We start from the raw sequence: 11,628 nt of genomic DNA on the forward strand, positions 1-11,628 counted from the left end.
AAAGGAATAGTTAATCAAAAGAGGAAAGTAAATTATTCCAATAACTAGGTATTGGAATACCTAGGTATATTAACAAAACCTATATATATCTAGGTAAATATAGGTTGAGCTAATACATAGGCTGGTACACCTAAGTAACTAAAGGAGATATGATTTTTAAGTAATGCTAAAACTTCATTTTCAATATTTTCTTTAAGAGGTGCATAAAGGACAAAACAAGAAAGTAAAATGTGTAGAGAGAAAATGAAAATTCAGTGGAGAGAAAACGTGCGGTAAAAAAAAAAAAGGGATAGATATAAATTGGATGAGCAACAAAAAAGAAAACAAATGGAAGAATGAAAAATGAGGCAAGAGTGAAGAATTTTTTCCATGGGTCAAGAGTATTTGATATAAAAACATGAAACAGGGCCAAAATGCCTAATTGAAAAAACTGTGAGAGGCAAAGTGCAACTCCACCAAAACTTCATGGGGTTTACTATAATTAACTTTCCTTTGGATTACATTACAGAACCCCAAAAAGCCACGCTGCTCTGAACATTTTGCGTGACTGACATGACGTCATTCACGCCACTCTACATCGTGTCAGTCCTTTACAACAAAAATGGATTTGGGGCGGACCGTCCCTAGCAGTTCACTCACGGGCTAAGATTTGGTCAAAAAAAAGTTATACGATCCATATTTTATTTTGTATTTCGTTTTTAATAATATGTGTGAAACTCATAAAATTTTGATTTAAAATTATACATTGTTGAAAGTAAGTTACATCATGTACAAACAGAATTACGCCGTATGCATAATGCACATAATCTTCAGGAATGATTGCACCGTTCCTGCCCTTGGTCTCACAAAAATGGTAGAGAGCTCAAAAGGAAGAGGAAGTTAGGAGAAATCTTACATCATATGAGCTTTGAAGGCCTTTCATCAATTCTTTGAAACATCATGAACTACGCAGCTGAGAGGTACTAGGAGCTTGGGCTTTCATTATAATGGCTGATCATATTATAATTTAAGGGAAAAAAAATGTCTTTTACTATATCTTTTTTGATGAGAGTTGCTATTCTTTTTCGTTCCATTTGGGTAGAACTTCTCTACGCTATGTAATGTGCATGAATTGCTTTGGCGTGACAAAAAAGAACAGATGTGGCCTGGTTTAGATTTGGAGCTAGGGACGAATTTTGACGCTAATGTTAGAAAACAGTTTTCTGCTCATTTATGTGTTGATTTGGACGGAAAGTTGGAGAAAGCCTTACAATTATTAGAAAAAGAAAAATACCGATTCTGTCCGCAAAACTACTAAGCAAAATTTTATTGGCATGTATATTTAAAATCAATTGATTTCTTTCCTAAACTCCCAAACACCAATGAACCCACTTCTCTTCTTTGTCTTTTCTTTCATAACTCAAGTTTCCTCTTCTTTTGCTTTTTAATCCTAAACTCCCAAATCAACTTATATCATTGAAAATTCAGCAGTTTTTTGTGCATCATAATTTACTCGCCTTTCTAAAGTAATTTTTTCTCTTTTGTCACTATGAGTGAACTAGGCAGGTAAAGTGCTATTGGCTAAGGCTCTCTCTGAAGGTTTAAGAGAACTCTCAAATTAAAAAAATAAAGTCGTGAGGATAAGTTTGTAGTGTAGCCAGTTGTAAGATGTTAAACGATTGATTGATCGTGGGGTTTAGTGGTCAGGAAGTTGTACTTTCGTCTCGTAGATCAGGATTCGAATTCTGACAGGCAAGTTTGGGGTAGGAAGGGAATAAGGGAGTGGGTGGGGGAAGATTAAAAACAAAAGGAAAAGTTGTATGATGTTATGTATTTAAGAAAAATTTCAATCCCTCTTTTTCTATATCTATATATATATATATATATATATATTCATATAATGGCCAATCAATAAGAATGCTCCCGACACCCGGGATGGTGCCATAGTCTACAGATCGAGCCACATCTGGTACGTAGACTTGGGACTTGTTAAAGGCTCACGTAGCTACTGGATCTTCCATCGACATCTGATTGTTGGTGGGTCTTGTCTTTGACTCTTACTTTTTGTCTTTTATTCAAGAATCATCTCAATCTGATCACTGTAGCTCAAGTTATAGCCAAAATACTAAAATGTGTCAAATCTGTCAAAATACACAAAATACAAGTAAAAAGTGATAAAAAGCTCATTTAATCACTTAAGAACATTTTTCACCAATTATAGCCAAAATGATTCATTTTCTTCCAATAATATAACCAAAATGACTAAAAATAACATAAAGTATCATTCAAATATAACGTAAATTAGTCACTTATCAATTAGTACTCCATATATTACGATTTTAAAACTCATAAAAACCAAAGCAACAAGATAACTAAAAGGTGAAAGCTTTCATTCAACTTCAAAGAAAAACCCTATTGCACTCCATACAAATTTTTTTTTAAAAAGAAGTTAAATTGATATTTCAACACCTGAAATAGGACCAATACTATTGGGTTTTTAGGCTCCTAACTTATGTGGAAAAGTCCAAAATTAATGGGTAATTGTTTAGGCCCATTAAGGAGTTGTTCTACCTATTTATAGGTCAAATTAGGTTTATTCCAAAAGTAGAAAAGTGGGAAAAATGTAGAAAATTCTGGAGAGAAATTTCAACAAGTTTCTAGTTTGAGTAGTTGTAGTAAATTGCCGATTGACATAGCAAATGATGTCTGATTGGCCTGAAATTTTAACTAAAGAATAGTGAAGATAGGATTTTAACGGTTCAATCTTTAGTTGTAAATTTTGGACTGTTGCTATTTTCTTGTGAAGTTTTTCACAATTTTTACTTTTTATTTTAGATTTTGGTGACTTTGTTGATTGTTTAAGACCATATCTTAGTTGTGTACTTGCTGAAAGTTGTACTCTATTTTTAATTGGTGATAGTGGAGTAATTTGTGGTGGGCTCAAAAGTCTCATGGTTTTTCCTCTTCACATTGGAGAGGTTTTCCACGTAAAATTCTTGTGTCTTCTTGTGATTGTTTTTTCATATTTGTGGATTGAATTATCTTCCGTTAGTTGCTATTTTTTTTGTCTTGCTTAAGGCTTCTAATTTGTTCTAACGAATTGGGGAGGTTTTCGCTGCGTATTGTGATTATTTGGAACCCGATACCTCCCAACAAATACTTAGTTGCTTAGTCCAAGTACATTTTTCATGAGCTCCTAAAACTAATTTATTCATCACCCAAACATCAAAAATTTTCTCTTTTTCCTTCATACGATAAACAATCAGCGCAATGGACTCGTTCAATGGCACAATAGATCTTGTAGTTCTGTGCCTTCCACCAAAATATTCGATATCAGATGGCAATGGTGTATCTTCAACGATTTCTTTGCTTAGGTTGAAGGCAAGTATCACCTTTGTATTGCCATTTTGTGCCCACCAGCAAAATGTCTCATTTTTGTATGGATTAATCATTCTTATATTGATAGTGTATACACCGTCAGAATTGAATGAAGGACGGTGTATAAATGAAGGAATTGAATGAAGCGTATATACCTTTTTGTATACTATATTCCACATATTGTATACATGACATTAGCTGGAATAGTTGCATCATATTTTCTCCAAGAATCTGTCCCTAATGAGTATGTCTCAACATGATAAAATAGGCCGTCCTGATTAAAAATGTAAAACAAATTTTGTATGACCTTGTAGTCCTTGGCTTTGGAGTCAAAACCGTCATTTTAAAGTTGAATTTGTACATCAATAAAATGATAGTTTTCTTCCACAAAAAAAGAACTCTTCCACAAAAAAGTTCTCTCTTTTTTTTTTTTTTGGTTTTTGGCGGGCAGTGGTGCAAATCAAGAAAGCTTCCTCCAAAGGCCTGTCAATTTCCAATCCTTGGGAATATTTTGCAGTTTGTGGAGAAAAAGAATAACCACTCAGCTATAGCAAAACTCTCAAAAGTTTGTGGACCTTTATGGAAAATAAAAAGTCAAGAATTATTTAAAAATGGTAAATTATATATGAGCCCCCCCCAATAGTTTCATCTATTACCACATCATCTTTGACGCTATAAAATGTCCACTTTACCCCTTATGATTTTATGTAAATTAGAAAGTTGAAGAAAAATAGTCTATGTCACATGGTTAATTGAAATATTAATAGTGCATTTATGTAATTGCTAAATCAATCGACGGCTTAATTACCTTATATAAAAATATAGGGGAATTACATGGATAAATGCAAAAATAAAGGGGATAAGGTGGATATTTATACAAATTATAAGGGCATTATATGGTGATTAAAATTTTATCACACACGGTTTTAGAGCTCATTTTATTAAGTGCTATAATTGGTTGTGCATTCCGTCAGTTTTTTCACTTTACATAAAACTATAAAAGGGTTACATGACTATTTTGAAACTTTAAGAAAGTCATTTGACATTATGTAAAATCACAGGGGTTATAGTAATTTACCCTTTAAAAAATATGATCATACTTCATCAACTGGAATTGTTGGTTTAGATGCCTCCCAATAAGTTCCGCATTGGGTCGCAACCAGATGTAAACAAATGGCTTCAGATTTGCAAAAATGTTCAAAGAACAAATTCTCTGAATAGACCGACGCAATGCTAGCAAAGGAAAACATTAAAGAAAAGGTGGAAAAACTTTGTAGGCAAATAATTGAACATTTGCCTGGCCACCTTCACAGCATCTCTCCATCCAACATTTTATTTTCCACAGAAATAGACCAATTACATTGATCAATAAATTATACACAAATAGTAGATTATACTTGTTTTTTCATTTCAATGAAACACACAGAAAAGCAATATAAGAAAAAGCACATAAATGTTGTAAATGAACATAAAAAGCAAGAAACCTAAATTTCAAGAGGGCTAGGATTCAAAGAAGCAAAAGCGAGGAGCTCCTGATTTTTCTCGAATATAGCCATGAGTTCTTCTTTTATAGTCACCCATGCTTCTATCCCTTCTCCTGATCTTGTATCCATCAAAATGACTAGATTTCCCACTCCATATGGGTCAGTGTCCCCACTGCCGAGGCATGCCCATATAGGTTTTCCCCACCCAAAGTCAGCCTCATAAAGACCACTCCTGCAAACACTGGAGAGTGGAAAAGATTCAGCATTGTAAGAGTACTTCTCCCTCAAATGTTTCTTAGGCCCGATTAACTTCAGCAACCGATCATCACCTTTTATACCTTCAACAAAATCACCATCAATACTGGCAATGGCATCACTTATTTGATGCACCAATAATGGTAGCTCAGGATTAAAATCATCCACAAACAGTGTAGTCTTACAAAAAATATTTCCAAACGAATGAGGAGGCAAAGGAGGTGAACTTCTTGATCTGAGATCCACCACTGGTGCCAAAACTGGTGTTTTGTTACCCCCATATTTAACTTTTGTGGTATTTATGAAAGATTTCGATAGAAGTCCCATAACAACTTCGATGGAACTTGGTATCGGAGTAGATGAGCACGCAGCTTTGATTTTAAGTAAAGCCAAGGCGGAATGATCAAACACGAACCTGCTGGTGACAAAGTTATGCTTTTCTTTGGTATGATTGTGGAAGTTGGAATGTGAATAGGTAGATAAACTTGGATCAGGAGGAAATACAGAAGACGAAATAAAACTGGGATTTACTTGTTTTGATGACTCGTTACGTGCTCTAGCTGCCCAAGAGTTTAGGAATGTCAATCGCGAGAGACCATCAACAATCTTGTGAGAGGCGTAGAGGCCAATGGCAATGCCACCGCAATCAAAAATGTTGGTTTGAATCATGACAAGATGAGTCTTGGAAAGTAGTTCCTCAGAGTTAGGATGAAATGGAAGCAACTGATGTATCATTTGATTTGTAGGCTGCTTAAGAAACTCCGAAAGTTGGATATTCACGCGAGCTTCAGCATAGTAGACTCCTTCATCATTGCACTGGATTCGAATTCATCTTTGATTCCTTCCTGCAAGGGATAAAATGGTACCAAGTTTCCGAGAGGGATCTCTTTAAACGTTGTCTTTCTGAAATGAGCATCAGAAGACTTGGAGCTTTTGCTTGTTTGCGGTTAGAAAAGACAAGTGGACTTGAGCTAGATGTGTGACTATAGCTGGTCGAAAATTGAAAGCCTGTGAATTCTCAGTGTTCCGGGGTTGGAGATCCGCGTTTGATTTCTTCGGTGTGAGATGATCTTGGACGGTCATATCTGCAATATTATTGAGTTTACTGGGCCGTGACTGCTGTTGAAGTGATGACAAATCGCAGGAGTCCAGGGTATATACCTTAGTAAACAACCATGGGAAAATAATTTAATTAGTGATAAAATTAGTCTTTACTAAATATGCACAAGAATGGAGAGATGAGCACAATTTGTGCATAGCGAAAGGTTTCACGTTTGGACATATGTAATACTATCTGCAGACAAATAATCAGGAAAGCATATGCATGATATGGTGTCGAAAGGAAAAGGAATATGCACCTAGCGGATTAAAAATTGACGATTTAGATTCATATTTGATTTTCTAAATATCTCTCATGATAACTCGATTGCTCTGACTAATTAAACTCTTGCCAGCAGTTAGGAAAGGTAATATATGGTAAAGGATAGAAGTGAGACATTACTCACAATTTTATTATAAAAAATTATCAAAATTAGTTTCAAAAATATAATCAAGGAAAAAAAAAAATTAATGACAAGGAACATACTGATCCAGTGTGACCTCTCATTTTTTTATGGCTATCAATGAACGTCATCTTGAATACTTGAACGTGTATGTAATGTTTAGATCCCAATGACTTTCGAGAAGATTAACAAAAAAAAAAATGCGTTGGTGAAGTTTAATGAGAGATGAGAAGTAGAAATTCTGAAAAGTTAGGCTGAGGTCACGGGGATTGATAAGAATTGGGAATCTTGGACAAATTGAGTCATTGAGATTTGTGAAGAAAGTCAAACAAACCGCATTTGATCGATTCTCAACAAATTTGATTAGGCTTTTGACCAATTTTTCAATACACATTTCTCAGCTTTAGCAATTCCGATCGGTATCCAGTGTTTCAGATCGTTCTTGGTTCAACGATTCGAACCGATTGAGGCCGACCAGTTGTAGTATAGAAATGCTCGATCATGTTAACTGCTCCATCTTTTTTGGCTTGAATTTCTTCATTGGGGCTGAAGAAAGTAATTACATTGCAACAGTGGTAGGTTCCTTGATAACAAAAAAAAACAGGTGACTGAGCAGTATTTTTAAGTAATAAAACTAAAATCTTTTAGTTTGAAATAAAAAGAAAGGAAACGCTAAATCTGACTCTGCTAGCTATATATCCTCAGACCCTGTAATTTTCGATTTGAACCATACAACTCATCAGAATCCCAAAATCAACGTACTTTTATATTTGCCGTATCTTCACAGAAAAATAGGAGAAAACAAAAGCATCTAAGTAACAGGACACATACCTCTGCAATAAAAGCAATGCAGCTCATAAGCCTTTTCCTTGAGCAAAAGAAGAAAAGCGTACGGGCATCCTCTTCATCTTTCTGGAGAAATTAATAATGCTTCAATGGTTCAAAGCTGGATCAGAGGTTCCTTCATTTTATGGTCTTTCTTACAATAATGTCGAGGTTATAAAATAGTAATCCCCATATGACCATGTGCTTCTAGCTGATGTGTCATCTACAGCTCATTTGATGCAACCACTCAAGTCATTAGTCCTATTAATTTACGTCTAGCATGATTGAGCCTGTATTTGTCAGCTAACCTGTCAGCGGTCTTGAAACTTCCCAAAAAAGAAATTACAAGCGATAATTTCAAAAATCTCCACTAAGATTTCTGATAATTTTAGCTAACTCCCCTCTAATTTTAGAAATTACACTGACTTTCCTTGGCATAATGACCTATCGAAAATGACCTTCACTCTCTTGCTATTATATTCTTAAAGGAAAAAGCGAAAAAGATTAGAAAAACTTATTTGAAAAAATTTTGCAGATAAAACAATTGCAATTAGAAAAGATTATTAGTGGATGCATTGATAATAATTAATATCGACGTGAATGTAAAAAGCATGGTTTGTAGAGAGATGTGATTTTTTTTTTTTTGTAGGCTGGGGGCCTATGAGTTTTGGATTGCTGAAGTATCTTTTTGCAAGATTTTTATTTTTTATTTTTCTGAATAGCCTATGCCTTAGGATTATGATAACAATTCACATAAGTGGAACTATTAGTGGTGATGTGGCTCTAATGATAGAAAGAAATTTGAGCATTTTCTATTTTTTCCCACTTAGCTGGCAACTCGTGAATGTAAGGTCCCGTTTGGATTGCGATTTTCCTCAGAAAAATTGCTACGTTTTCCGTGAACACATTTCTCTATCACCTTTTTACCTCACATATATCAAATCGCTACAGTAATTTTTCTACAAAAAATCCAGAAAAATACAATTTAGGTGTATTATGGATGTAGAAATATGTAAAAGTGTTGTGGTTTTGATATTACGAGAGGAGAATATATGAGAGTTTTTCTTTTTTTCCATTTTAACATGAAAAGCAATTTAGGATTTTCATATGAAATATATGTGATTTTAAAGATTTCGCGACCCCAAACAGTGAATACAACGGAGTTAATGCAATTTTTAAAATTAAAGAGAAGTTAGGTGAAATTGTCCCTAACTTTAGGGGAGATTTCTGAAATTATCCATAACAATATGGATCCCCGTATAATTTTATGACAATGAAAAGGAGTCTGTTCTTTCTAAATTGACACGGAAACAAAATGACCGCAAACAGCTGTTGATTACATAAATGATTTGCAAGCAAGTTCATTTATTCGAGGAGCACGTAGTAGTAAACTCCCATTGCATTTTTTTTTGGGCCCAATGCTATATTTTATATCATACCTGTATGTATGTATGTATATATATTATATATATATATATATATATATATATATATATATATATATAATATCATACCTATATATATATATATATTGCCTCAGAATGGGGCGAATTTCTTGAAATATCATTAAAATTGAAAATTGTCCAATAATTGGTGTTGTTTGAGTTGGGTTGCTGAATAAGGAATTGCCGCATCTGCGATGTGAGGCTTCTAATAAAAATCCTTTTAATTTTTATTTATTTTGAAGTCGCTTTAATTTTGTTTTTTTTTTTCAATTTTTGTAAAGATTTCGCTGCTCATTTCATGAGCGGCGAAGGAATAGGACCCATTTTGTCCTATAGCCACTCATGAGGTTTTATTGTTTTTTATGCATCGATACATTTTCTTTTTTTTTCCTTTTAATAAAATGTAACTTTTAACTGCGACTATTTTTTTCTGTAAAACAAATTATGTGTTATTTGGCTCAATTAGAATTTAGGGTTTAACATTTTACATGAAATCCTAATTTCCAAACCATCACAGTATAACCCTTTAACCCTAGTTTTAAAATCAAAATTCTTGAATCGTATTACTAAAACTCTATTACTAAAATCCTATTATAAACCAGAATTATAAAAAATTTAATATATGATATTAGAATAATGTTAATTTTATAAATTTAGATGATAATCAAGAATAATGTTAATTTTATAAGTTTATAAATTTTAATATCGTAATTGCGACGACCCTAATATCAGAAATAACTCTCAAAGAACACCAATTTTATGATAGATTTTTATTTTAGCAATATTCTTAGAAATTCGCCAGGGAAAAAGACGAATTTCTAGATTATCATATAAATTTATAAAATTAACATTATTTCAATATCATATATTAAATTTTTTGATAATTCTGATTTATAATAGGATTTTAGTAATAGAGTTTTAGTAATATGATTTAAGAATTTTGATTTTAAAATTAGAGTTAAAGGATTATACTGTGATGGTTTGGAAATTAGAATTTCATGTAAAACGTTAAAACCCTAACCTTAATTGAGTCAAATAACACATAATTCGTTTTTACAAAAAAAAATCGTCACGGTTAAAAGTTACATTTTTATTAAAAAAAAAAAAAAGAAAAATGTATGAGCCGCGATGCATAAAAAACACTAGAAGGGGCTGTAGAACAAAATGGGATGGGCCCTACTCATGAGCGGCTATAGAACAATGGAACAAAATGGGATGGGCCCTACTCACTTCCTTCGCCGCTCATTCAAAAGAATTTTTATTAGAAGCCTCAAATCGCAGATGCGGCGACCCCTTATTCAGCAACCCGTCTCAAACAACACCAATTTTTGGACAATTTCAATTTTAACAATATTCCAAGAAATTCGCCTCAGAATGGTTGTTGTGTTATTATTTTTATTATTTTTGAAGCATCTTTTTTACCCTTACAAAAGGGTAAAGGGTCCTACCATATTCAAATAAAAGTACTTTTTATATATTTATTAGAAATTTCAAATGATGTTGATAACTACCTGCATAATTTCAGGTAACTATCAAATAACTACAAGTCTAGACATTTTTATTTTCATAAAATTTGTTAACAACAAAATTTTCTCAGTCTAAAACCAATTTTTGTAAAATCAAATTTTACAAATAACTGTGATTTATTATTATTTTGACAAAAAGAGATATATTATTTTCACGGTACTAGTATGTACCTAGTCTCTGGTATGTATTTAGTAATTTCATAGCCTTTAGATTTCCAAATGAGATGATTCTTTATGCATTTGAAAAATAACTCAAAAGGTTACAACTTTAATATTTTGTGCAAGACTTAGTTCATTTCCATCATCAAGAAAGTTGCAATTAAAATTGATGCAAAAATAGAACAAGATTGAAAAATCATCAAAAAGTGTAGACCTACATTCAAGAGGATCCACGAGCTGATCCATGAGGTGCAGGTAACGGATTTTAGGTTCGTGGATTCCTGATTTTGGTTGCCAACTAACTCTACAACTTGCATTCTATTCATACAAGTTTTTTGACTAATATTTATGCAAGAATTTTGGCTAGATATGTGCAAGAAAGCAAATAGTCACTACAAGAAATTGGTTTTTAGTGACAAGCCATTTTCGTAACAAAAAAATAAAAAGTTGTCATTGATAAGTTCTATTTGCAACTTTCTAGTCGTCACAGAGTCGTCACTGAAGGCCCGTCGGTAAAAGTACACAGTGACAACCTTAAAAGTCGTCAGTGAATGGTACTGTTTTGTGACAACTGGCGTCATCAGTAATTGTTGTAATTTTAGTGATGACATAGTATCTTGTCATTGATGTACAAAGCAATGTCGTCACAGAAACTAATCCATAGTGTCAACTAGTATAAACTAATTACTGACAACTTTTCTTGTCACTAAATACTTTTCAATTCCATAACAATAGGTGGTTGTCAATGGAGAAATCTGATTCAATAACAACACTTTACCACCATGAAATTTGATGATTTTTCCGCTGCAATTATATCTTAAAAATGAAAAAAAATGACAATGCTTTACAATTAACAAATGAAGGCATCCATTACATTACGAAATACCAAAATATCATTTTAAGCATTCGAATATCATAATCCAAGTCCCTACAAATAGTATTTGATAAGTATTTGGCCTAAATTTCACATATAAGTCAAGGCAGTTTTACAAAACAAATCCAAGTCCCCAAAAAAATGTGTTGTCGAAACATTTCTTGAGCATAAGATTTTCTCTATAGTTCTTGAGTCAATTAA

The 11,628-nt window shown here is 33.0% G+C and overlaps 1 protein-coding gene across 1 annotated transcript; it reads right to left on the reverse strand.

Annotated features, from left to right (window-relative positions):
• Window positions 1-4,841: 4,841 nt before the first annotated feature.
• LOC113770272 (vinorine synthase-like) lies at window positions 4,842-5,831 on the reverse strand. The gene has a single exon (XM_027314691.1). The coding sequence runs from the start codon at window positions 5,829-5,831 to the stop codon at window positions 4,842-4,844; it is 990 nt and encodes a 329-aa protein (XP_027170492.1).
• Window positions 5,832-11,628: the final 5,797 nt, after the last annotated feature.

Source organism: Coffea eugenioides, chromosome 5, assembly GCF_003713205.1.
Source record: "Coffea eugenioides isolate CCC68of chromosome 5, Ceug_1.0, whole genome shotgun sequence".
In the NCBI taxonomy this organism is placed as follows: Eukaryota; Viridiplantae; Streptophyta; class Magnoliopsida; order Gentianales; family Rubiaceae; genus Coffea; species Coffea eugenioides.